This window comes from Leuresthes tenuis, unplaced genomic scaffold (assembly GCF_036924035.1).
Source record: "Leuresthes tenuis unplaced genomic scaffold, fLeuTen1.0.hap1 SCAF_11, whole genome shotgun sequence".
NCBI classification, from domain to species: Eukaryota; Metazoa; Chordata; class Actinopteri; order Atheriniformes; family Atherinopsidae; genus Leuresthes; species Leuresthes tenuis.
In genome coordinates this window covers 12,673,048-12,700,113 of record NW_027325365.1, presented here as the reverse complement: position 1 = coordinate 12,700,113, position 27,066 = coordinate 12,673,048, and the positions used below count along the sequence as shown (strand labels likewise).

General features: G+C 41.0%; 2 protein-coding genes and 1 long non-coding RNA gene across 7 annotated transcripts in view; 2 read left to right on the top strand and 1 right to left on the bottom strand.

Moving 5' to 3' along the window:
• Nucleotides 1-18,570, top strand: part of inppl1b (inositol polyphosphate phosphatase-like 1b) — a 28,884-nt gene extending 10,314 nt beyond the window's left edge. The window contains exons 1-28 of one of the 3 annotated variants that reach the window (XM_072395473.1): nt 816-948; nt 1,299-2,393; nt 3,452-3,515; nt 5,216-5,354; nt 5,655-5,775; nt 6,271-6,411; nt 6,645-6,732; nt 6,881-6,958; nt 7,469-7,603; nt 7,759-7,873; nt 7,962-8,062; nt 8,137-8,239; nt 8,343-8,539; nt 9,579-9,696; nt 9,855-9,951; nt 10,038-10,176; nt 10,276-10,375; nt 10,481-10,569; nt 11,420-11,501; nt 11,947-12,036; nt 12,133-12,246; nt 12,331-12,419; nt 13,143-13,230; nt 13,715-13,867; nt 14,283-14,364; nt 15,721-16,504; nt 16,584-16,702; nt 17,761-18,570. In XM_072395473.1, the coding sequence (XP_072251574.1) occupies nt 2,257-2,393; nt 3,452-3,515; nt 5,216-5,354; nt 5,655-5,775; nt 6,271-6,411; nt 6,645-6,732; nt 6,881-6,958; nt 7,469-7,603; nt 7,759-7,873; nt 7,962-8,062; nt 8,137-8,239; nt 8,343-8,539; nt 9,579-9,696; nt 9,855-9,951; nt 10,038-10,176; nt 10,276-10,375; nt 10,481-10,569; nt 11,420-11,501; nt 11,947-12,036; nt 12,133-12,246; nt 12,331-12,419; nt 13,143-13,230; nt 13,715-13,867; nt 14,283-14,364; nt 15,721-16,504; nt 16,584-16,702; nt 17,761-17,854 (3,657 nt within the window). In that variant the 5' untranslated portion in view covers nt 816-948; nt 1,299-2,256 and the 3' untranslated portion in view covers nt 17,855-18,570. Of the gene's footprint in view, nt 1-815; nt 2,394-3,451; nt 3,516-5,215; nt 5,355-5,654; nt 5,776-6,270; nt 6,412-6,644; nt 6,733-6,880; nt 6,959-7,468; nt 7,604-7,758; nt 7,874-7,961; nt 8,063-8,136; nt 8,240-8,342; nt 8,540-9,578; nt 9,697-9,854; nt 9,952-10,037; nt 10,177-10,275; nt 10,376-10,480; nt 10,570-11,419; nt 11,502-11,946; nt 12,037-12,132; nt 12,247-12,330; nt 12,420-13,142; nt 13,231-13,714; nt 13,868-14,282; nt 14,365-15,720; nt 16,505-16,583; nt 16,703-17,760 lie in introns of those variants that run through there. The other 2 variants (XM_072395474.1, XM_072395475.1) reach the window with 2 other exon arrangements.
• On the bottom strand, nt 10,481-13,869 carry LOC140317929 (uncharacterized). Its single transcript, XR_011917807.1, has 3 exons — nt 13,783-13,869; nt 13,525-13,567; nt 10,481-10,581 (listed from the first exon to the last, which is right to left on the bottom strand). It is a non-coding gene; the product is annotated as an uncharacterized lncRNA (long non-coding RNA).
• A 468-nt stretch (nt 18,571-19,038) lies between the features above and the next one.
• LOC140317926 (P2Y purinoceptor 4-like) lies at nt 19,039-26,339 on the top strand. Of its 3 annotated transcripts, none has more exons than XM_072395480.1 (2): nt 19,039-19,785; nt 24,821-26,339. In XM_072395480.1, exon 2 carries the CDS (start codon nt 24,853-24,855, stop codon nt 25,912-25,914), a length of 1,062 nt encoding a protein of 353 aa, XP_072251581.1. In that variant the 5' UTR covers nt 19,039-19,785; nt 24,821-24,852; the 3' UTR covers nt 25,915-26,339. The 3 variants fall into 3 exon arrangements, with proteins under 3 accessions (XP_072251581.1, XP_072251579.1, XP_072251580.1); XM_072395478.1 differs by lacking the exon at nt 19,039-19,785 and adding an exon at nt 22,698-23,038; XM_072395479.1 differs by lacking the exon at nt 19,039-19,785 and adding an exon at nt 23,929-24,039.
• Nucleotides 26,340-27,066: the final 727 nt, after the last annotated feature.

Here is a 27,066-nt window from a genome sequence, read left to right as displayed (position 1 = left end):
CCGGTCCCACACACAAACCACAATCACACAAGTGTAGTACAATGGTTTTGACACACTGAATCTCACTGCTGCTGCTCCAGTTATGAAGTGTGTCCCGGTGGGCCTCAGCACACCACTGCAGATAAAGACAGAAGGTTATTACCAACAGGTTCAGCTGCACCAGACCATCTCATCTGCCACTGTTCCCTGAACCACTGCCTCACCTCTCCTCCTACAGCCAAGCAGACACCTCACTCTGTCATTTAACCTTCACTGCTCATCCACATTGTGCTCTAAAATCAGATCGTCCATTTAAGTACCACCACCAGATCAACATTTCACCAGTTGAAACAGTTACAAGAAGACATTTTATGCACAACTTGCACTCAGTATGATTTATATCATTTTGCTTATCCCCTTTTTTCAGATGGGTTAGATACTAGCAAAACGAATGACGTTCCCATCAGCCAGTTATGATTAATTAGAGTGTAATTAGAGTACAGTAATCTCTGATAAAATACAAAGTACTGCTACACAGCTTTAGTGTAATTGCTTTTAAATTTCTCAATCCTAATCGTATGAGCAAATCACATAACAAAAAGAGGTGATTATAGATTGAGGGTTAAAAAGATGCATCATCAGATTGGTATAGACTTGCGTCTGTTTGTTTTATGGGGTCTGTGGTTGGTGGTCGGCACATTTCTGCTGAGTAGAGAGAGGCAGAGCAGTAAATGTGGGACTGAACAGCTTCCCACAGAGTTTTATGCTCTAGCTAATGGAGTGGGAGGGACGTAGGAGGGGTGAATATTGGGCGATGTACTAGGAGTGCAAAAATAAGAAAATGAGGGATGATCATAACCATATGCACACTGTGTTTTGCTTAGAGGGAAGGAGGACTGAAACAGAGCGGAAGGGAAGTAAAGGGAGGCTGACAAAAAGAAAAGGGCTAAGACTGGAGAAAGAGTCAAAGTAAATATGCCTTCGAGAAGATTTATTGTCTGAAGATAAAAGTGTTTGAAAATAAGGAGAAATTGAGCCAAAAGGAAAGCATCTGTGTGTGGAAAGCAGTGTCTTCAGTTTGTAACTTGCTGAAAGAGCCAAGAAAGAGGCAGAAGCAGGAAGAAGAAAAATAGACAGGAGAAGAGAGGGAGAAAAAGGAAGTAGTCTGCTGTTTCACACACTGGTGGTGTAGTTGAGCCCCTCACAAGAATTCTCCTGGCTATGTCCGCCATCTGGAATGTCGAGTCACTTCCTCTGTCTGCCCTGCGCTCTAACGGGGTTGTCCTCTGCCTCTCTGCACCCTCCCTCTGCTCTGACAGCTCTCTGAAGAACCGCTGGAGATCACGCCAGTGCAAATGGGACCCTTCTGACAAGACACACACGCTTACAGACATCCAGCGTGAAAGTAAGACCCCCGGGGCAGCCTGCTTTTATCCAGACACACTCTAAATGGAATCTGGGTTTGGAAAAAGCAAAGACAACTGCAGTCATCGGCTGAACTTATTGGAGGGTGTTTCTTTTCCCTTATATGGCAACAGAGCTGGGAAATCATTTGAATTAGTCTGGTTTCTGTTGCATGCCTGTCTGGTTTTAGTGCTGACTGAGTTCCATCTGGTATGTTTCTGTCTTTGCTCTGTGCGTGTGTGAATGTGTGGGTACCGTGTGTGTGGCTCCATTTGTTTGTTTTGCCATTCTTGGTTCTTCTTTTCCTGTTGTTTGCATGAAGGGCTTTTGTTTTGGGACAAGAGGAGGGCTCGTGTTTGTGGTTAAGTTAGAGGCAGCGTCATTGCCTCAGGGGTGGCTGCTTCATTCTCTGCTGTTGGTCTGTGTTTGTTGGATCAACACACCCACCTGGGTGCAGCAACTTGCAACTTAAAACAGAGGCTGAGCCTTTCTGGACGAGGATATTATCAGAATGGTGGACTTGAGTCTCTGCTGGCGACTGTAAAGGAGTGTTGGAGTGGAATATCCTAAAAATCAGCTGGATGTTGCTTCTTTCTTCCTTCCGTGGAACAGAATGGGTGACCCAGAAGCAGCCAGCAGGGACCCAGGAAGTGGTAGCTGATAGGGTTTGACATTTTGGTCCTGACAAAAAGGACCATGGGGAAGTTTTAAACTCTCAGACCACTCAGCACACTCTGATGCTGATGACTTGAGGGACAGGCCTCCAGCACAATGACGTCTGTGCAAGTCTGACACAGTAAACTTGTATGCTGTGTAAGGTCCATCACCTCATGTGGATTATTCTTATGAACATATCTCTTCATATCAACTACCATGACTTCGGTGTCATGGTATCATCGTGATATCAGCCGTGTGCATGCGGAGGACTTGTTGGCACGGGCGGGGAGGGATGGCAGCTACCTAGTAAGAGACAGTGAATCTGTGCCAGGAGCCTATGCATTGTGCCTGCTGTGAGTATTCACACACACACACACACATACTCAGCTGTCTATTAGGTGTGTGCTTTATTTGCCCCGTCACAGTGAAACACATTCACCTGTACAAGTTTTTTTTTTCTTCATATCTTTGACAGTTCATTTTTTGGAGATAATCTGTTGGCATTTCTAGAAATGTGAAAAGTGAAGCTCTGCACACAAAATAAACCAAAATAATTTGTGTGCGATGTTTGATTTGATGTGTTCCAACTCCTTCAGTCACTTGTTCGGAGACGTGGTAAATCTTGACCTACCGTGTGTTAGATGACACATTAAAAGCTTCTGTTTTTGGTAAAAACTACTCAATCATCTAACTCGTGAAACCCTTAGATTTGACCTGTAGAATTGGTGACCTTTCGTGAAATTTCCCCATTTGTAAATTGTTTCAACAGCCTCACTCACCCCGTCTCATCCATCACCTGCACCACCGTCTGCCAGCAGGCTGCAAAGACACTATTAATCAGCTACACTGCCCTGTCCAAAAAAAGTCAATTTCAGCCAGCCAAATCCTAACTTATGGCTCTCTGTTTCCCCACTTACCCCTCTTTCATCCCTTGGGCCCCTGAAAGTGGGCGGGAACTCCAGCGACCGCACTACGCTGACTACTTGCCGGACGAAGCCAGATACATTCCTGAGAGCTGAGCCTGGCTGCTCACAGAGCTCCCTCTTTCCCTTCATTCTTTTCTCAGTATATCATTCTCTTTTTGGGTGTCTTTAATTCATCCCCAGATGTGATTTGTATTTAGTCCCTCTGTTTTCTAATCCTACTTTCTTCTTGTCATGTACAGCGGCTGCTGTTCATCTTTGTGTGCCGATGATGTGATGATCTAAGTTTCTTTCAGACTTTGTATTGACTAAAATAAGCCACATCAGTGATGATGTGCAAAACAGCTAGCACCTTGTTAAGAGATTTGGTGTCTTAAATTATAGCTTATTTTTCATTTATTTTTTTAAACAAAGCAGTTTTCCCTTTGAATATTTGTTTTGCTGGAGTCTGTAATGCCCTTAATAACAGTTGTCTTTGGTTTCCAAAGGTTCCAGCGTCATGTTCACACGTATCGTATTCTTCCAGATGCAGACGGTCTTCTGGCAGTCCAGGTGAGTATTATTTGCCACCCGACACTGAATGCTCTGCTTTAGTAAAGAAAAACAGTGCAGGCGTCTGAAGCCCTGGCTCAAACCGTACAGCCAGTCCGACACCCAGTCGATCAGAGGGATGAAAAAATGGTTTGTTATTCCATGTTGCGAGTAGAACAGAAGCATGTTTGTGTTTGCTCTCTGTACAGACTGCAGTCACTTTGTTGTTTGAATGGCATCTCTGCCATGTGGCTGCATGCTTGCAGCATGAGCTCAGCAGCTCAGAGGAGAAACTGTTTTTATGTCTTAGAGAGTCCTACTCAACCCACACACTACGTCATTGACCAAAGTGGGCTTACTTGTTATGCATATGTAAGAGAGTGTTTGTATTAGACATAATGTGCCTGTTGGATGTGGTAGAGTTTGAGCCATAGATGGTACATGTCTGTTTTAGATTATCTGAACAGGGGGTTATTTAGTCAGCAGATGACCTAATTATTAGACCCTGACGGAACCCACACAAGCACAAAGTTTGCAATCACAGAACAGCAGTGAGCGAGAGAAATAAAACTTTTTTCTAAAGAACAATTTTGCTACATATTAAAGCTCAATGTCAAGTTTAATACCAATTGTCTGGCAGCTGCTTTTAAGCCTTTGACTTGGATGTATTCTCTGCTTTCCAATGAAGACATTAAACTGAGTTGCTATTTCAGTTGTTTTTCCACCGCCATCAATATAAACCTCCAGTATGTGTTTTCCCCTATTGGATTTGCTCCACTAACGCACTAGTCGCACGCTTGCCTTTTTGCTTTTCCAAGAGGGCCATGGAGATATTTTGGGGCCAGTTTTGTCGTGCACTGTCTCTTATTCCTTTTCATTTCTTTTAAATTGCTTTTCCAAGAGATCTTTGTGGTTTAAAAAAATACTATTTGAAGAGTTCCTGGCACAACAGACAGGTAGCCCATGCCAAAAAAACGGTTTCTCTCACCGCAAAATGAAAACAAAAACGTCTAAAAAGAGAGCACAGGAAAAGAACTCGCTCAGCATTGTGGTCTAATGTGCACCATATTGAGCTGGTTCATGTGAATGGTAGCTCTGTGAGTATGTAATCTGAATTTCTGCCTGACGTTTGATGTGCAGTTGTGAAGTTTGAGAGCAGGCTTGCGGGCCCTCTTTGCTTAAATGTTAAAGGTTCTTTTCAAAATGGCTTTTGCTTTATGAGAAGCAACTTGGGAATGTTGGCCTTTAGTGAATCAAGACAGGCAAGTGCTTCTATAGTCAGGAAGGAGCTGTCAGCGATGACACCTTTCCTGTGGGGCAGAGCTTTCTAAACCCCTCTGGGTTGCCTTTTATCACAGCAGATGATCTTGATGTGCTCTTTTTGTCATGCAAATAAATGCTTCTGCTTTTCTCAACAAAGCAAGAGTTCAGAAGACGGATGTGGGTCCTGTGTGAAACGTTCACTGACAGCTTGACAAAATATACAAATTAAGATTAGTTGGTTATTTCATTTAAAGTCTAAATGAATATCCATGATAAATACAGTTAGAAATACACAGAACGTTTTTTTCTATGTGCATAAACTTTCAACCAAAACATTCTCTTTTCTCTATTATACAGCATGTGTCTCATACCTTCTGCATTACACTTGTTCAAAGTCTGACGGTTTATGCAGGACATGCACTGTATAAATGTGCTGCTGTCGTGTTTGTTTGTCTCAGACAACACAGGGGGTGCAGGTGAATTGTTTCCGGACACTGGAGGACTTGGTGTTGGGGTACCAACACCCCCACAAAGGCCTGGTCACTCCTCTTCTCTACCCTGTTCCTCGTGATACAGACACAGGGGATGAGAGCTCAGGTGGGTGCCAGCTTTTATGTTAGAGTCGTGTGACAAAGAAAGTACATCCGCTTTTAGTTTTAAGTATCAAGACGTCAAATAAAAATGATAAACACATGAACACATGACACGTCACACCATGTCATGATTCATTCAACAAAAGCAAAGCTATAATGCAGATGGACATACTGTATGTGTTGTCAATACAGTACGAAACACCATCAGGTCGTGAAATGTGTCTTTTTAGAATTGTAATAAAAGCTTAAAGATCCTCCTGTGAATTCCTATCGTTGCTCTTTATCGTTTTCTTTGCATGGACAGATGATGAGAAGCCACCTCCTGTTCAAGTCTCTGTCAACACGACGTCTGTCACTGGAGCACCAACCAAACCAGCGCCTCATGCTCTATTCCTGGAGAAGTTGCAAGAGTTGAATACATCCAAGTATAATAATTTGGCTTCGATTTTACTAGACTTGATCAAAGTTGCCATAACTACTAACTTTTCCCTGCATATGTACATGAATAACTTTACTTCACATATCTATTCCACCTTAGTTCTGCATCTTTTGCAGTATTGCATCCATTTTTACATGCAACAGTATGTTGGAAGAGGAAAAATAATTTGTGGTGTCACCTCAGTGTGTGCACCACATTCAGTGCTCATAGACATATGCACCTGCTGGCAATGAAGCATAGCAGCTACTTGTGAAACTGTTTGTGGGGCCTTTTTTTTTGTCCTATTAATAAGCAGTGTTGCTATAGTATCTGCTGTGTGCTTGGCTACTGCCCTCGATCTACTTTCCTGACAAGTCTCGCAGTTTTTATCCCGTTATGTGACATTTAAACTGAAATCCTGGCCGCAGTAATATCCCGAAAACAGCTTTAGCTTGAATGATTCTGCGCTATGGTCTGAATTTGATGTTTTGTTTGTTTACAGTACTGCGGGTGAAGTAATCTGCCGGCTCAGTGACTACCTCTTCAGTGAGCTGCCTCTTGACATTGAAAATGTGCATAAAGGGGCAACAACTTTATGCTATCTTAAGCGTACTCTGGGAGCAGCGTGCCAAGGCTTGAACAGGTTAGAGCCACTCTGCTCTTCTCGATGTTAATCGTAACTAATAGTCATAGTTTGAAATATGTGGACCACTTTGCTTTGAACTTATATTCCATGATATTTTTCTGTTTGTGAAATATGGTGCAATGTATGTGCTAACAGATTTATAGAAGATAACATTTTCCAACAGCAGTTATGACATAATCTTTTGTATAAATTTGTGAGAGTTAAAAGGTTTTTATCGATCGGTTCTACAGTGAGGTTGATCAGACTCTTTCAAGCCTGGAAACTTTGGCCAAGGTTTTCGACCATCCTAGCTGCTCTTTAACACCCACCAAGTCGCAGGTATGAATATAAAACCATGCGTTATGCTTGTATAAAAACATTAACAAACTGCAGTTAGTGACCCAGTGCAGTGCGGGATAAATGTATCATTTTATGCTGTCATATATACAAACTCATTGCAACGTTTGTCTTGTTTTTTGGGAACAAGGGTCCAGAGATGGAGATTGACAGCTTGCTGTGTAAAATCACAGCTTTGGTGAGCCTCCTTTCCTCGCTGGAGAAAAAGGTGTGTTCATGATGATGAGTTCGTAAAATCAACCATTGGAGACAGTCACACATCGAATAATGACTTTCCTGATTAATTATTTAAAGTTTATTTGACAGGAACAGATACTCAAGTACACAGGTACACTGAAAACTTCATAGTGTTTATAGCTGATGCTAATTGCAACACTTGTTTCTCGGGGGACTAAATAAAACTAAGGAGCTCAAACAATAAGAAAAGAGAAAAGTCTAAAAACTATTCAAAATAAGTTCAGGTAGGAACACGATTTTAAGTCTAGACATGGGTACAAGTTTGTTGCTAATGAAGTAAAATTTAGTGACTCTCACATGGAAAAAAAATGGAAGAATCACCGAGTCAACCACTGTTGGTGTACTGGTAAATTCCCACTTTACCTTTAATGACAGTGCTATTCAAACTGATCATGAAGACTTCCCAAAGGGTAAATGAGAATAGAAATCTTGCTCTTTACACTCAACGTTTGATTGAGTGCCATACTATCTGCCCATTAAGGTATTGAAAGCGTTACAGGATGCCGTGACCAATCACAATCTGGCAGTGCAGCCCAGCCCACCTCCTCCTGAACCAATACCCACCAGTGTAACACCTGTAAAGAACGCCAGACCACTGCCTGTCCACTCTTTTCAGGTAAACAGGGTGAGCTCATAATCAGCTGAGTTCTACAGTAATAACTGCTTTCAGATGCATTTTGTTTTTTAAAACAGGTGACACAAACCAATACAAATCAACTGCTGTCTGACACTATGTGAGTGCACTGATGGTTATTTGTTTTGCACGTGCAGGTGAGGGTAGTGAGGTATGGCAGACAAACTGTTTCTGTGGATGTGGACGCAGGAGTGCTGCTTTTTGATAGGAAGTTTGGCTCATTTGGTATAGAGAGGATCGCACATGAAAGAAGTAAGAAAACATTTCCCTAAAACATTCCCTTTGCTTGTGTGACACCATTACTGTATATGCAATTTGACTAGTAACTCCCACGTATCAGTTCTTCAGGTTGTCAAGCTTCAGAGCAGTCCAGCCAAGGTGCGAATGGTGGTTGACAGTCATCACAACACACCACAGGAGATGACATTTGAGAGTGCACGGGTAAGGCAAGACACTGAGATCTGCTGTTACGTGATCTATTTCCCCCCAACATAACTGACTTTCATCTCTTTCAGAAATGTGACTCCTTCTGTCAACTCCTCCAGCTGATGAAGTCAAGGCACTCACAGCGGAGCGAACCTGATGCGGTCTCTGTGTTTGTTGGCACCTGGAATATGGGTAATCATTTACATGGCTACAGAAAACTCACTAATGTGCTGAATTAGAGCGTGGGGAATATTTTGATTGACTGGTTTACTGTATTCATTTTTTGTGCACTAAGGGGGCTCCCCTCCTCCTCGAAGTCTGCAGTCATGGGTGACCTGCTGCGGATTGGGACACACCCCAGATGAGTCGACGGCTTTGCTCCCTCATGACATCTACGCCTTCGGGACTCAGGAAAACCCTCAGGGCGAGAGAGAATGGACCGAACATATCAAAGCAGTCCTTCGCAGCTATACTCAGATTGAGTTTAAACAAGTAATCCTCCTTTCTTATTGAGATTTCAACTTTATTTGAGGATTTTTTTTTGGCCTGAAAGGGGCCTTTACTCACATTTCACAGATCTGTTCAGATGTCGGGGACATTACTACAACAAATGTAAAGACTGTAGTTCTTTAATGAGCTTGTGTTCTGACAAGTGCTTTTTAATTCTGCTCATCAAGAACTGATTTTTAATAGATGCTACATTGTACGATCTGAGGAATTCAATTTAAAATCCGCTATTTGATATTTGTTGTTATTTTTGTCAACAAATTTTCTAACAATGTTATCAATTTACTGATTTAGCTTTTTTTTTTTAATGTTAGCATACAGTTTTTCTGCAGTTCATTGACACATTCTACCAAAACCAAGAAAAGATGTTTGCATTCAGGCCCTTTAAACAATTAGTCAGCAGTTGTCTTTATATCATATACAGTGACATCATGTGGTCTAATGTTGCCGCTCTCTTATTTAGTAATGTGAAACGGATGACTGTCTCTTTAAGCTCTCACATCTGACGGAAAACAAACTGATTTTTTGGTGCAATCGTAATTATGCAATTTGTTGGAGAAGTCAAGTGAAATTTGTTATTTTACCCATGAAACCTAAGCAGTCTTTTAAAAATTGTAACGCTTAGGAACTGTTTGAAACAGGTGCCTTGGGCCTGAAGCTTGCCCATAAACTTCTAAATCACAGAATAGTCTCAGTGGACACGGTATTTCAAGATACATGTAAAGCATGAAGCATACAGCTTATACATTTCCTCTCCTCAACACTTACACTGTTTTTTCTTTTCAACATTAAAAAATAACACCATGAATAACAACATGAATACATTAAGTTTGAAGGAACTCACATTTTTAACTGAAAAAGAACATGTTTTGACTGCATTATACTCTTAAATCTCAAGTAATTTTAGATCACATGTGAATACATTTGCGTGGAGAGCCTTGGAATTGAGTCAAATCTACTAAGAAGTCAGTGATTGTGGGTGATCTGAAACTAATGTATTGCAATGTGACACAATGTCCTGTAGGTGGCAGTGCAGTCCCTCTGGAACATGAGGCTGGCTGTGTTTGTAAAGCCGGACCATGAGAGTCGCATCAGCCATGTGAACACAGCCAGCGTGAAGACTGGCTTGGGGAACACACTGGGTAGGCCTGTCTGCATGATCTCACAATCACAGATGTACACAAACCAAACAGCGAAGATGTGCATTATCTTGGATCACAGCTCAAAATATCAGTTCACGTTTAACAAAATCAAAACGGGTTTTATTAACCTTCGAGGTTGACTGCTTCTGTTATTTCAGGAAACAAGGGAGCTGTTGGGGTCTCCTTCCAATTCAGTGGCACATCCTTTGGGTTTGTTAACTGCCACCTGACGTCTGGGAGTGAGAAAGTGTTAAGGTGCATTGTGTTTTATGTGTGAGAAACGTGCGCTTTGTTCTGTTTCAAAAAATTTATTTCTGTCTTGCAATGTATTCAATGCCCAGGAGAAACCAGAGCTTTGGGGACATCCTCAGACTTCTCTCTCTGGGTGACAAACAGCTGGCTGCATTTGACATCAGCTTGCGCTTCACCCATCTCTTCTGGTGTGGAGACCTCAACTACCGGCTCGACTTGGACGTACAGGTCAGACCGACAGTTTTCATTGTTGGATTTCTGTTCTTCTCGTTGGCTTGGTTGTGCATGTGTAATACCCTGCATCTGCCTGGTTCCCTTCAACTGCAGGACATCCTGAAACACGTGTCCAAAAGAGAATTCGAAGATCTCATGTGTGCGGACCAACTTACCAGAGAAAGGCACAAGAGGAAAGCCTTTCTCAGTTTCAGTGAGTTCTAGAATCAACAACAAATACACAGCTTGAATGTTTCCTTTTGATTCAGTTTTGCATGTTCTTATTTTCACTTTGCTCTCCTCATTTATCGTGGTTAAGAGGAAGAGAAGATCACTTTTCCACCCACTTATCGGTATGAAAGGGGCTCTCGAGACTGCTACCTGTGGCAGAAATACAAGACGTCAGGGGTGAGTCTTGTGCTGTAACACAAAAGCACATCAGAAACAAGATGATGGATCAAACAGTTCTTTCAGGTACAGGACAGAGGATTCTTGTCAATAATAAAAAAAAAGGTATAACTGAGCTGCTGCCAAACATTTTTTAGACAAATTGGGAGATTACAAGGTGTGTCATTTTGTCTTTCTAGCGTGAAGCTGAATTGTCTGAAATCTAGTAACTTTCACATTCAGTCGCCTCTTCTTTTGCTTCGTAACTTCATCACCTTTTTAAATGACATTTTCTGTTTGATACTGTTTTTTCTATTGTATTTGAGTGTCAAGAAAAGGGCCTGGAAACAAAGGATGAGGTCTTTTTTGTCTCTTACACACTGGGCACAGCAAAACGCCAAATATTTCAACTTCTAAGGAAGCTGTGGATCAGATGACTTAACTCCCTCCCCCAGCAGAAAGGGTGAAAAGTCGTATTCAAAGGCCCAACAGTGGCAGCTTGCCAGTGTCAGGGCTTGATCCTCTGACCTTCCAATCACTAAGCCATAACCCAGACCATTGAGCCTCTATTATTCATTCCAAGTATACACTTCTTAAGATAATTCATTTGTAACTTAATCCTATTTCAGGAATCTATAGGGATAAGTGACTTTGACAGCAGCTGTTCTGACCACTAAAAATAGCAGAGTTAACCTCCTGTCTAAAACAGGAATGTCTGTTGTATGAGGAATGAAGGCACCCTTCACTGTAAACTACATATACATATATATATATATATATATATATATATATATATATATATATATATAAATGCACATCCTTATTTCCTAAGGCATTGCTGTTTATGTTATGGGAAATTCCTTCTCTGTAGGTACGAGTCAATGTTCCATCATGGTGTGACAGGATTCTGTGGAAGTCCTACCCAGAGACACACATCACCTGCACAGCATATGGTGAGAGCTGGAGAATTTCTTAGAAAAATAAACATGCGGAAAGGCATTTACTATAAAAGTGTACGATAACCAGAAGTCTGGCTGTCGAAATAGACAGGATTTCAAGGGTAATTCTGTGGTCAGTTTTTCTTTCCTATGTACCGCTGTAAAGCCTCACAGCGAATGACAATCATCCCCTGGTCTGTGGTCAGTAAAGACACAGCATCATTTCCTCCCTTGTCTGACTTGTGTTTTTAACTAACTTCAGCAAACTAGCAGATTATACCGCATACTGGGCTGTAGCATGATGATTTCATTGAATCATTTTCTCTGTTGAAATGATACGACATGGCAGCTCAAGTGTCTTACAGTGTTCTCACCCAGTACCAGCCAAAGAATATTTCAGACATTTAGGGTTGTTTTTGCCACTAAACTGATATCAATCTCATGGTTTATTTCTCACTAGGTTGCACAGATGACCTCTTTACAAGTGACCACTCACCTGTTTTTGCCACATTTCAAGTGGGAGTAACGTCACAATGCTGCTCCAAAACAGGTGCTATTATTGTTGTGGCTCTTTGGGCGTAAACTGCTGGAATATGACAGAATCTATGCGTTGAATCAACAAAATTGCCTTTTTAATTTCAAACAGATTCAAATTCCAACGCAGAGAGGGCTTGGATTGAGCTTGAAGGCATCGAGGCCATTGTGAAGACAGCAAGCAAGGCTAAGTTCTTCATTGAGTTTCATTCCTCTTGCCTTGAAGGTAAGGGGTCATATAAAAAAAAGACATTGAAAAGCAATTTAGTGGAACTCAGGAGCAGAAATTAATTAATATCTTTGTTCGCAGAGACGCGGCGCTCCAGCGAGAATGATTCGCAGAGCTGTGATGTCCCAGGGTTTCTCAAACTGGGCTGGTCCTTCAAACAGCTACCGAAGGTGAGAGGCTCAGCTCATTTTCATCTCTGTCAAGATGATTCCACTCTGCCTCCCTAATGTTGAGGTCCAGGCTCTGGAGAGGATTTATCACTCCCCAGAGCCTGGACTCCCCCACATTAAGACCTGTTGCTACTGATTTTCAGTCCAGTTCTTGTTTAGTTTGGCTTCCCTCAGCCTTTTCTCCCTGTTTGCCTTCCTTAAGAATGGCTTCTTGACAGCCACCTTTCCATAGAGACCACTTCTGATAAGGCTTTGGCCAACAGTAGATAGATCAGCTGAAGGACCAGATGTATCTCTCTGGTCCTGTTTCAGGTCTTTGTTGGATTTATTCCTTGTATATTAAGAACATTACATTTAGATACTATTTATGAGCCTGTTGACAGTTTCTTTTAAGCCTGCCACTTCCTTTTTTGTCCTTGTTCTGTTTCCTCACTGTACCGAGATGTAGCAAGTTTTCAGCTCTTTGGTTTGTGAAATCAGCATGTTGAAAAATGAAAAATTACTGTTTTATATTTACAATATCTTTGAAATTATTTCTCATTTCCAAGAATAACTTTGAAAAACCTTCAGAAAACTTGGGAAACTATTGCTCAAAACCACATTTGAAAGATTACATGAAGGTCCGGCTCCTCGGATGCAAAATGTAAAGAAATTAGGGACAGATTAAGACTTTTGTGCAGAACTGACTTTTGTTAACTTGTGTTTTGTTTGTGTCTGTCATAGCTCCTTCCTGTTAGGTCTGACATGGAGCTTCTTCAGGACCAGCACCTGCTGTTGTCTGTCAAGTCATGTGATGGGTTTGAGTCATATGGTCAGTAGCAGGGCAAAAATAGTTTTGTCTTTTTAACTATTGAACTTTCATGTATTTTTGCTGAGGCTGCTAATCAGTACATTTAAAGACCTGTCCTACCCAACAATACATTACAAAAGCTATTTATTGAGTTTAACCTTAACACAACCGTCAGTGCAAATTGTTCTCTTAGGTTTTCTTAATGTTTGCTAATTTCGGCTTCACTTTCCCCAGTACATTGACCTATTGCCATTTATGTGATGAAATTTTGCTCTTCAATAACAAGTATGTCTTAAGAGATTATACTTAATGTACCTGTGAAGTTTTATGGAGGACCAAAGGTTCTTCCATTAGTAGTCTACAGAAAGAAGAAACTATTTTAGTGGCACAGTGCCAGAGTGCGTCATTCAATGTCATATTTAGCTGAGCCATTGTTGTTTCACTGTGTTTTTAGTAGTTTATGGTAAATGTGACATACATCGAGTAATTGCAAATTTTGCCACAGGTGAATGTTGTGTGGCTCTACGCTCACTGACTGGTGCGTCAGAGCAATTTGAGACATTTTTGACTCACCGGGGCGAGGAGATGGGCTCCATACGAGGACGGGTCAGAGTCCATGTACCCAAGGACAGGCGATCAACACGGCAGAAGATCTATGGTGGGTTGGCTAAAGGTGTTTATTTACGAATCTCTGCCTTGCTTGCACTATCACTTCCCACTAAATCTTCTTCTCCACTGTCACTGCGTTCTTTGACTCTCCTATGAGTCTGCCATTGCTTCCCCTTTTTGGTTCCTCAATGATCCCTGGCTTGGCTTTACCCTTGCTGATATCTTTCGACCGCTTCCTCTTTTGGCTCCTGATTGACTGACCATCACCAGATGCATCCTGAGACACTGAAACAAGACAGTTGGGTATTATGCCACCAGGTCAGGCCGAACACACACAAACACCAGCATGCTGTGTTATTGCAAACTGGCAATCACCTTTTGCCTGCATGCAACACACAGACTTTGAAGAAGTCTTGCTTGTCACAAAAAGAGGATTTTCAATTCCTGAAATTTGACTTTTTCAGAGTTGTTCTGTGTTGAGAAAGATGACAAAGGTCCTGGGAGGGTACACGTGTCTCCTGCTGTAGCGAGGATCCCAATAACTCGGTGAGAACCCCTTATTGTTTTTGAGCATCAGCGTCATACAACATAAAGCCTCCAGTTTTCACTGAAAGGTTTTCAAAGACTCATTGAAAAATTCTGTCACTGCTCAGCAGTATCCCCTGCCCTCATCTTACAACTGTCTTTTGATTAGTTTGGAATATTTAGCCAACATTTTTAATACATTTCTTAAAGTTAGATGGAAATTTTGCACTCTGGTGCTCTTTTCAAGAAAAATGTCCTCAGATGTTTGTTTCCTTCTCCATTCGTGAGCAAAGGAAATGTGCTGCCGTATGTGTTGCTCATACTACAAAAGATATAAATATGTTGTGATGCTACTGATACACATTTTAATGAAAATGTAAAAATGAGTTACTGAGAAACTGGGAAAATGAAATGAAATTTTGAAATTCACTCTCATTGGCATTTTTGCTTGGAGGCAAAATACGTGTTTCAAAGTTGACTGAATCTGGGTAAAGTAGCACTCAGTTGTACAACATCATTAGCAAATTTAGCCGATTAGTCAGTTATATGTAGACATGTGCAATTATAGCCACAGATTTTCTTTGTGTTATTCGTTGATTTTTGCTTAATTTATTGAAATTTTGATTTCATATACTTTAAATATCCTAAATGATTGTGATTGCAAAGTCCTGCCTCAAGCTAACAGAAACTGCTGTGCATTGTTGTGGTGTCTTGTTATCATTTGGAATCGTTGATATATAAACCCATCCTCACCTTTTAGTCTCAGGAACATTTTTAAAGGAGCTCAAATGTTCTGTTGGTTGTATGCATTTCATTTACGTGCATTTAAGTGCGGAAGACAGCATTACTGCAACAGCAGCTGCATGAGAAATGTTAATGTAGTCCTGTTGTTGATTGTGATTCACTTCCTTGCAAATTATTCAAATGTCGTACTTCCGGAATTTCAACTATGAGACAACTGCAGCAGACTAGTTGAAAAAAATGCAAAGAGGAGTAATAAATCCTGCTATCTCAAACCTCTAAGCTTGTAAATTTCTGAGGACAAAGTGAGGAAAAACACCAAATTTGTGGGCGTGAAAAAGTGTTGGGGTAGGGCTGAACAATGACTGGTTAAACATGACATGGAGCAATAGATTGCCGCTCTCTCAAAATTTGTCGTCATCGATTTTAAACTTGCAACACAAGCTGACAATTAAAAATGAGAAACTACCGGTATCCTGCATTGTACTGATGTTTTGGTGTCACCGATCCACTGATACATTTATAATTAGATTTTTTGTTTTGTGTGTGTTCTGATTTGATGACACAGTCACAAGGTTGCACTACACATTTGTGTGTTTAAGCTGGTAAAACTCAACACTTGTATATTCACTGCAGGTCCTCTGGAGTCCCACTTAAAATCGCACCGAGCAGCTACACCAACCCAGCCTACTTCATCTTTGAAGGTGTATCAGTGCCACGTAGGGTGGAGGAGGCTCTCCCCCAGCGAAGAGACCCTCAGGTGATCTGGTCTGGCAATGAAGCTTTGCAGCTCCCCAAAGTCTCAGGTCGTCAAGGCTTTGATCGGGGACCCTGTCGCAGATCAGACTTTACAGAAATTGAAATTCCAGCCATCCTGCCTCAGTCACACAGTGACTTTCACACATCCCAAACCAACTCCTCCTATCAGCTTTTTCCAGCCCAAAACCCATCTCCTATACCTCCACCCTCATGTAATGCCATCCCACAGTACCAGGAACAGACTTCTCAATCAAGAGAAAAATACCAAGGAAAGAAAAATATTGTTCAGGACTCCATACAGTCTGAAGACAACGTAAGGAGCTTGTATATGAATCACTCAGCTATCCTGAGGGAAAAAGCCAGAAGGGACCAACACCAGCTTCTTCCAACAAGAACCAATGCTGTCCAAGCAGCCAAGTCACCAGCAGCTATCCCCTACATTCCCAGTCACCTGGCAAACTGTCAGGCCTCCGTTCCCTGGAACATCGATAAGCCGCCCACAGGAGACAACTCACTCACTGCTTTGCAAATTGCTAAATCCCTCAGCGAAGTTGACTTTTTCCCCTCAGAGCAGAGAGGCCCGACAATCCTCAGCCACAGGGCAAATTATAGAAATGGCCCTTTGAAGCATGGAGACAGAAGCTACAGCTGGGAGAAAGAGGTATGACCCTGCTCACAAAGACAAATGGGAAGGGCCAGTTCCGGTTATCTGTAAAAACTCTCTCTATCTTATCTCAAAGCAGGTGTCTGTCCTCAAAGGTGCACCAGAAACTGTGCGGGAGCTTCTCAGTGCTCTGGGTCTTCAAAAATACACCTTGGGACTTAGCCTCAATGGTTGGGATGATCTGGATTATTTCAGGTAATATTAGTCTAAATATGTGCTGAATATAATGAGTCTGTCATTTCATGACATTAATATTGTGATTGCCGTTACTTATTAGACACAGGGTTTTGTTGTCAGCTGTTACAGTAAAATATCTCAATATGACCAAAAGTGAAAGAACTGGCTCTTAACTGGGTTTTGATTACAAACGCACCTTCAGATTAGTCACACCCATTTTTGAACCTGAATGTGTTTTCACTTGTTTAGGTAAATGAGGTGAAAGTGAAATCAAGTGGCAATTGTGCATGTGACGCAGATGAGCAGGACTGTCAGATAGAGCCACTTTGGAGTTATCAGTGCTACAGCAAATATACGCACAGTAAACACATCAGTTTCTTCAAGATCGCTTCTGCGTTATTATCTGAGACGGAGTTTTTTATTCCTGGACTGAGGCGAAAAATGCAACTGCCCTGGACAAAACACAAGAAATCCCCCAAAAAACACGAACCCTCAAAAAACACAATACAGTTAGGGGAAAAAACCTAGACAAAACAGGAAAAAAAACTCGACAAAACGGAAAAAAACTCGACAAAACAGGGAAACAACCTTGACAAAACAGGGAAAAAACCTCGACAAAACAATAAGAGATTACAGAAAAGACAAGAAAACAAAACAACTTAATGGAAAAAATTTGAAAACAAAACATTATGTGAACAGAAAATACTTTGAACACATTTTGAAAAACACGATCGTTCTGAAAACAGTGTTTGGTGAAAATGTTTCTGATCTTACGGTTTTATTTGTTGTTGAACTTCGTTTTTTGCACCTCAGGGCCACTATACTTATGAGAGAAACCTTTTTATTATGATTAACTCAGACACAACTGTCCTCCAAAAATGTGAAACCACTTCTTTAAGGAACAATACGGTGGTTTGATGCATTTATACCCTCTTGTATTTGTATGGGGATACAGATGAGACATGCATTTACAAAGATTCACCAGATTACAAACGGGCATAAATCAGTAAATGAATTGTGTGACTCACGTCTAACTTTCTAATCAAGTTCTTCTCAACACCATTTGTTTCCACCAGTGGCATCACTGAGGAGGATCTATGTGCTGCGGGGGTGACAAACCCTTCACACCGACGCAGGATCTTGGAGAACCTGCCCAGGAATTGGAACTGACACAAGACATTTATGGTACAAAGCCTTGTAAACTACTCAGTTAAAACTGGAAGAACTTTGAGAACTAAAGGGAGGCTGACCTGACTGTCAGTCACATCAGTTGGACTTTACCACATCGCTGACATCTTTTCACGTTCTTGATCAAACATAGAAAAGAGAATACAACGCAGGAAGTACTCATTGCACATTATTTTATTTTTTTCATCTGCCGTCTTAATAGTTGATGAAGGACATGGGTGATATGAATGGAAAACTCTGCTATTTGTCTCCATTTACTGAAACCTAACAAATATTGATTGTGATATGTAGGCCTCATTGATCTTGTTTTCAGTGTATCATAAATTACTATGAAAATATAGACCTTTATTTTCCAGTGTTCACTCAAGGTTGGTATTTACCATCCATTTTACCATGTGCTAACCTTGCATACTGCTATTATTATTGAGCCAGAGCCCAAGCTTTTAAAAGCCCTATAATAAAATGATAAAGCATAAAATACATCCCTATCAACTGGAAGATTGTCAGGAAAGCATGTTTAATAAGACCTGCCATATGCCATTTGTTTACTGTTTCATAAGGTTACTATCATGTCACTTAATCAGTAGTTATACCCACAATGCAACGTTTATAAAGAGCATAAAACGACACTTGACTGTGACCGGGCAATCACGAGTGTCGTTTCATGCTGTCAAGCCATGGCAAAAAAAGGAAAGAAATGTGTATGTCTCTCTCTTATCCATTTCAGAGCACTCGTCCAGTCCTCGCACCGTCCTGCTCATCTGTTGTTTGATGTATCCACCCTGCAAAGATGAAGCAATTATTTGGTGTCCACAGTGATCGTACAAGTGAAAGCGTAGTCCTGCTACATTAGCCGAACATTGTAATCCTCGGTCAGTGTCGAGATCCATTTTTGCTGACGTTCCCGAATAGATGTGAAACTTTTCTTTGAACGTGTACAAATATCTGAAGAGATGCAATTCTGTTTTTCCCTCTAATAAGCAACTACCGACAGGATTTCTGAAATGATAGTCGCGTCCAAAACACGCCAGTGGTATGTCACTCTCACTCTCATTTTTAATGATAGACTTCAGCAGTAATAGATGAGACAACTTCGACTGTAAATCAGAGCCTAGAATATATCTTACTCAGAGTGTTTGTGATTTGTCCTTGCAGGCAGTTACTTATTAAGGCTTGGCCAAACACATTTCTGTTGACAGCAGGTATGTGTCAGTGACCACCATGTCACTGCCTTACTGACTGCAGTGATATCATCATGTGTGCGCGGGCTGGGAAGTTTTGGCCACATTCAAATAACGAGAAAATTCTTTAAAATGTATTCAAAGTTTTATTAACGAAGTGAACTAGCTGAATAGGGATGCTACCTATTTACATAGCAGCGTGTTCTAGTAAAGGAACAACAACCAAAAAACATAGAAGGACGAAGGAAACTCGTAGATTAAATTTCTCTCTGAGAGCAACAGAATAATTAGACCGCTCATTTCTCTTATAAAGGTGGTCAGTTAAATTCTTTACAAATTGAATTCTTTTAAAATCGAATTCAACCATCTGAAGTTTCCTTTTTTTCACTCTCCTGACCAAATTAAAAGCCTTGGATTTTAAACAGATTTTCTGTTTTTTTTTTTTTTTTTCGTTTTGCTTTGGTCCTATTTTGCAAGATTGAAAGAGGGAAGCTGAAAAAGGAAAGTTTTAAACATAAACAGCTTGTTTAAGTGGGCTCGATCGCTGTGGCGCAGTAAAAGGAAGCTACCCAGAAGACTGCTGAAGCTACATCCTTGTCGAAGCCACAAATTGCACACGTGGCTGTTTGATCCCCGGCCTCTTCAAATGTATTAGTGTCCTTGGACAAGACACTGAATTGGTTGGCTCCAGAATGCAGGCCAGTGCCTTGCATGGCTGTTTGCTCACTATAGGTAAGTGCGAGTGTGAATGAATGAAGAAGAAAAACTGTGAAGCGCTTTGTGGAGTCACCAAGGTTAAAAAAGTACGATATAAGAGCAAACCATTCAATATGTTTCTGATGCAGAACATTCTTTTTCTGTGACCCACTCACATTCCCTTATCCGAACAACAGAAACCAATGCAGTACACAAACATTAGAACTCATAGTGCTGCCAACATTAACCGAAACGCACATGAAAACAAAATGGATCACTGCTCGCACAAAAACATCACTGTGTCTGCAATTGGGGTGAAGGGGTCAGTTTGTTAAGTGAAGGAACAGTTTTAAACCATTGTTGTTGCAAAAGGTTTTCCACTCAAGCTATACATTTTCTTCTTATTCCCATTGTTAAATGCTGGAGCTTCACTGGACAGAATAACGCATTGTATGTGCAGAGTTTCAAACTAGTTTATGCCCACAGAAAATTCAATTTAACAATTCTCACGAAACAACGGGTGGAGTGCTGTTTTCCTTTGTCATATTAAATTAAATCCCAATAGTATAATATAGTTCAATATCAGTAATCTGAAGAAGCGCCTATGCTCGAAAGAAATTCCGTTTTGTGTTCACATGTTACCAAAGCATCCGGCAAAACGGTGTCAATGAAATCCTTGATAGTGGCATTGTAAGAAGGATATATTTTAGCCCTAACCACAATCTTTGTGATTATGATTGAAACTGTTATTACTGCCTTAACCCAACCAGGAAGGGACACAAATGTTTTTCTAAGGTGTTCTTGTGTTATTAATTGGAAAAGCTGCTGTCATTATGTTGGTCTTGAGCTGGTGTCATGGAGGCTTTAATGGATGGTGCGACATGTGCCTTCCAAGCCCTCCTCCTCTGAGGATGTTATGGCTTCTGAAAAGAAACACTTGTGAATGATGTCTGTTTTGATGTTGAAAACTCACTCAAGATTCCTATTACTCTCCTATTGTTTATAGGTGCGGCACTTTACAATGTGGGTCAAATTGAAGGTTATGAACAAACAACCTATATGATATCAATTGGAAGACTTGTTGACTACATCTTACTTTCTGGTTTCACCTCTTTTGATAATTCCAGCTAAATAACTGGGCTTACCCAGTTCATAACGTATCATAACGTAAGTGTGGACTCTCAGATAAAAAATATGATAAAAGATGACCCTGAAAAAATGCACGTTACATAGGTGCATAGCCCTCATGTTATTCAGGAGTCCAAGGGAGATGGTAGAAGATGTTACTTGTTACCTTTTCTATGAAACAAACTTAACTGAATACAAATTCTTGTGAATATGCCTGCTGGGCGGATCTTGAAATGGATTTATCAGATTTCATATCATCAGTTTTAGAAATGTTTAATAAACGAACAACAATTTCCTCACATCACAAACATTTATCATCAGTTGCATTCATCACTTGTACAAGTGTAAGCATTCCTGTCAGACATTGTTGACGTGGAGAAACGCTCGTTGCATATAGGGGCCGAGACGTATTTTCTGTTGTATTGTCTATGCAGACTATAAAATAGTAATGCAAACCTGTCGAGTTCATAGTCTGTGGGTTGTACTTGTTGATATGATCTTGTTTTCTGAGAGTGGATCGTTCAAACTTTAGTCTTTAGTAAATTATTAAGTAATGCCTCATTTCAACTCAGTTTATTGTGTGTTTCCAGCAGAGTTGCACATCCTGCTTGCTTTTATTCCTTTATGAGCTGACTTTATAATTCTACGCCTTGTCATGTGAGTTTTTTTGGGGAAAGCCTAGATGATAACAGTTACAGATAAGACAAACAAGCCAATCCCTCAAAGCTCCAGTGAGGAAATATTTTCACTGTGATACAAACTGCAGTACAACAGTGTGATTATGAGCATCTATAGGTGTCACATACCATTATGTGTTGCCATTGGAATGTGTTTAATCCCCAAGTTTAAGTTAATGGTGGAAGTATTATTCCGGTCTTTCACTAATGAAAAATGAGCAGTATCATAATGTAAAGGTATTACATTTAATTAAATCCTGCAATTGTCGAAAGGCACAGCAAAATGAGCTGAAAAAGTACTCCTGGTTAACCACTATTGAAGTGTGGGTTCATTATATGTTATCCATAGATATCCATAATGACTTTGGTGTTGCAGGGTTTTAACATGTGAGCAGTAGTTAAAGGTTAATGTGATGAGTCAAACTACTTTAGGTATTGGGTAATCAGTGGAACGATCATATCAGCGATCATCTTACAATAAATCAGAAGGATATGAATGATATTCCACATCACGTGTCTTTTATGATGACTGAGCATTCATGTGTTTTAATTTAGATCAATGACATAAAAAAAACCAGAACTGTAGACGTGTGCCAAATACAGTGATCAGCCTTAACAGTAGAAGTAATTCACATTGTAGGGGTATCATGAAGGCCAAAATATTATGGCTTAAACCCCAGAAGTATCATAAAAACTTTTATAGTTGCCATTAGATTCGCACACACTCCTTTGTTATCCAATATGGGAAGCAGTCACAAGCCACACCAGCTAGACAAACAGCTGGACTTGGTGATGGCTGGTAAGTTTGGCAAAGTAAAAGCAAATCATACCTACATTTTAAATTAACTGAATGCATTAATTGTATAAGTAACTGAATTGTATTACGCATGTTTAAAGATTTGAATAGTGGTCAACTAAACGCTTTATTGAAAGACGTGTAGCTTGTCTCAACCAGCATAGATGGGCAGTAGTGTGTGTGTGCGGGTGTGCGTGTGTGTGTGCGCTCGCACCCTGCATAAAGGGGGTGTAACTTTCAGATGTACAGAATTACTTATTAATAGCGTGCCTTCCTTCATGGCCACAAAACCCAAAGTTTTATAAGTGCGCGCATGAACTCCGGGAGAAGTTTTTACGCAGATCGATAGTGACACACTGAGGGTTTTTGGGCGGCCTTTTTCGTTCATTCGGTCGTCTGACTTCCCATTTCCCTCCTCACCCGCACTCCCGTGCCTCCTGCCCTCTGTGTGTTCACAGTTCACTGTGTCTGGAGGCGTTAATATGGACTCAAACGTGGCTGTGTACGATAAATAAATTCAAGTGCAGCCTCTAAGTGCGGCGTTTGGACTTTAGAGGCAGCAAACAAAGGGACGGGGTGAAAGGAGCAGCTTTCAGATCTCGCCTGAAAAGGAAAAGTGGCGGAAGAAGAAGGCGACTTTTTCTGGATATTAACACCCTGACAGCAACGCTGTTGGGATCCTGTTTGGGTGAGTAGAGGCGTGTTGCTGCGAGTCTGCTGATACCATGAAATGCTGCCCAGCTTGCTCGCACACTAACTGGCAGCTTTGTAAAACCAAGTGGATTTACATAGATTATGCATGTTAAATGGAAAATATATAATCAATCTTAAAATGTAATTTGGGTGATATGAGTGAAACTCCTCTACATCCGTCACATGGTGACGTTGTTATCAGAGAGCGTAAAAAACTTGAAATAGCGCCAAAGTTAACACCTAAAACTAATGGTCACATCCATCTATGATTATTATCCAGTAGTATGGTAATTTATAGTACTCTATAGGATACTGTAAGTGAAAGTGAAAATGCTGTGCTTATCTGCTCAACATGCAGGGAATGTGGGCTTTAGGCTGTAACATGACAATTTTTGTTAACGTGAAAGATCTGAACGTCCTTCTCCAGTTATGTACGTTTTGTTTTGCTAATTCGTTTTTTTTTTTTTTTGCTAATTAGCTGCGCAAAATGCAAATTTGCATAATTTTCAAACAATCTAATCTCTACATTTGATTCAAAACAGTGTTTTAGGCAAATGATCAGACAAGGAGCATTTTGATTGTCATATCAACACGTTTTGTAACACGGATAGTTGCAGAACAGGTCTTTCTCACACAACGTATTAGTTCAATTGGCAACAGGCCATAAACTTGATTGGGTTGAATAGAAGAGCACTCCAAAGAGTTTGAGATTTTCTGTATTAAAGGTGGTGAATGACTCATTATTTTGTGACAGTCTGTGTTGGAAAGTAGTCCAGGAATTTAAGAAATGTTTTTCAGTGTGACTTTGCAAAGAATTTGGTGATTTCTTCATGTTTGATATGTAATATAAAAAAAGGCACGAACAAACATCACTAGGCCTGGGAATGAATTAAAGATGAACAGTTATTTCACTGACCCATACATGCCATCTCCAGCACATAGCTTAAAGCTCAGCATCCACGATGGTTTGGCTGCACATCGGTGCACATGACACTGGTCTGGTCACGTTACAACAGATGTGTCTGTAATAAAGGAGTCCTGCCGCTAAAGTAACCTGACTTCAACCCTGACCTGTTGCCCACAGAAAACATTTATGGCATTATGGAACAACACCGAAAAAACCCCCCAAAAAAGGCCTGCCAAGTAGGTGAATCCTATATCAAGTAAGAATATGCTGTTTTCAAAACAACTGTAACTTCTCTCCTTGGTTTCCAAATACCAACAGTGTTGTTGTGATTAGAGGTGATGCAACACTGTGGAAGACATATTTCTGCCATAAAAAAACAAAACAGTTCTAGTCTCCAATATCTGGTATGTTGTTAATAACAAGGTGTGTTATATGAGTTATATGACTGATTATTTTTGTGGCCACTGCTAGTTAATTTAGGCCATTTGATTAATGAATAGAACATCTAGGTGTGGTGGTTCGCACTGTCGCCTCGCATCAAGAGGATACCTGGTTCTAATCCCCTCCCATAATCCAAAAACATGCATGGTAGGTTAATTGGTGATTGTAAACTGACCCTAAAAGTGAGTGGGAGAGTGTGCACGGTTGTTTGTCTCATTTGTGTCTGTGTGGCGCTGTGATGGACTACGACCCGTCCAGAGTGTACCACGCCTCTCACCCAAGGACAATTGGGCAGCTGCAGCCCCCCCGTGAGCCTTTTTTAATGAATTAAGTGGGTATAGAAAATGGATGAATGGATATCCTTGTTAAATTTAAATCTGTGTATGTTTTCATTTCAAGTAAAGTAGAAATCCTCTTTTTCTCCTTTAGATTTTCTCATCTACTGGCTGTAAAGTCGCATTATGGAAGTGCTCATCAGGAATTTCAGTGGACACAGCCAGTCGGAAGTGTTCATTTCAGTCTTCAACTCCAGCTGTCGCTTTGATGAGGAGTTCAAATACATTCTGCTTCCTGTTTCCTACAGTCTGGTGTTTGTGGTTGGCTTCGTACTCAATGCTACAGCTTTATGGGTTTTCTCAAAGATGCGACCCTGGAAACCCAGTACAGTGTACATGTTCCACCTCGCCCTGTCAGACTTCTTATATGTACTCTCGCTGCCCACTCTCATCTACTACTACGCCAACCGCAGTCACTGGCCCTTTGGCGTGGCTGCCTGCAAAATAGTTCGCTTCCTCTTCTACGCCAACCTCTACTGCAGCATCCTCTTCCTCACCTGCATCAGCGTGCATCGTTATCTTGGTATCTGCCACCCCATCAAGGCGCTGACCCTGGTGAAGTCTCGCCATGCCCACTTAGTGTGTGGCACTGTGTGGGGCATGGTGTCTGTGTGCCTGGTGCCCAATCTCATCTTCGTAACCACCTCCAGGAGGGACAATGACACTCTGTGCCACGACACAACTAACCAGGAGTCCTTTGAGGAGTATGTGGACTATAGTTCTGTCGTCATGGTGCTGCTGTTTGGCGTCCCGTTCATGGTCATTGTGGTGTGTTACTGCCTGATGGCGCAGACTCTGTGCCGGCCCAGACGGGGATTATCTGCCAGCCAGCAGGGTGCCAGCTCTCGTCAGAAGTCCATCAAGCTCATCGTTGTCGTGCTGGTGGTTTTTGCAGTGAGCTTCGTCCCATTTCACATCACGCGGACCCTCTACTACACCTCCCGGGTGCTGGATCTGAACTGTGAAGTCCTCAACATTGTAAACTTCACATACAAGCTCACCAGGCCTCTGGCGAGTGTCAACAGTTGCATCGATCCCATTCTGTATTTTCTGGCTGGAGATCACTACCGTTCCAAACTGATGTCTGCCCTGATAGGAAAAAGATACATAACAAACAGCCAAATCCCCGAACAGGCCCAAAGTCAGCCCAACAACAACAGCAGCATAGGGTTAGTTTATAAGACTTAAAGTCGACAAAGAGGAAAATTAATAATGGGAAACCCAAAGGGCTCCCTGTTAAGATACACATTTCTCATGAGATACTGGAACAATAATCAGTATACTATAAATATGACTTACACAGAGTATTTGCTCTGGCTCTAGATGTGTGTGATATCAGCTTTTCAACAGGTCTAAAGACCATGCTTCAGTTCTCCTCTCTGCTTTCATATTGCTCTGTGAGATGAGGTTCAAGTGTTTTTTATTTTATTTTATCAAAGAGTATATATCCTTTTACCTGTGTGCAGTGTTCTACCACAGAGGGAATTATTACAAATATATATATACTATACATGCAAATAGACAGTATTTACACAGACAGAATGCTTGAGAGAATGCCCTCCATGCAGAAGAATGTGAAATAATTGATTGAATACCTTTGCCACAGCTGGTCACAGCTGCCTTAACGTAAATGATGGATATTCGGTCTGTGATCTGCCGTCCTCATGGATATATAAAAGTATATTAGATTGCACGTGTACTGTTTATGTATACTTGTGGCAAAAATATGGCAGACAATCTGACTGTTGTCTCAGAGATGACACACCAGTGAGGCAATCCTTCCTGTTTTATCAGCAGTGTTTTCGTGTTTCCCAGAAACTGTAGTTGCGACCAGCGCAGCCCCGGATCCCAGACCAGCTGTTTTTGTCCTTCAATGTTCACAGCTTTGTTTTCCTCAGTTGTGCAGAAAAGCAGACAAGATGGCTCTGGACAGTTTCTCTGCCTTTAAAACCACCCACACCTCAAGCGAGGGGGAACTGGATTTTTCCATTTCCCCCTTTACTTCTGGGAGCCATTCCTGCAATGTAAAGGTATTTTTTCTATCAGTCATCTAGGTTGACCTCCTTGATTGTTTTTGCAAGAGCTGACATCATAGCTGGAAAGTTTGACTTAGTTTTACTCAGTGATATGGAGCTATTTTAATGTCAGTGTATGAAGCACTGCGTAACACTTCTCAAGATTTAAAGCAGGAGTGCTATCTTTGAAGACGTTTTCGTAATCAGAATTTTATTTGTCTCATAAAGTGTTACCACATGATAACAGGGGTGTTATAATGTGAATATATCTTGGATGGCCTAATTAAGGTTTAAAGAGGTCATGCTCTCAAATTTGGAAGAAATG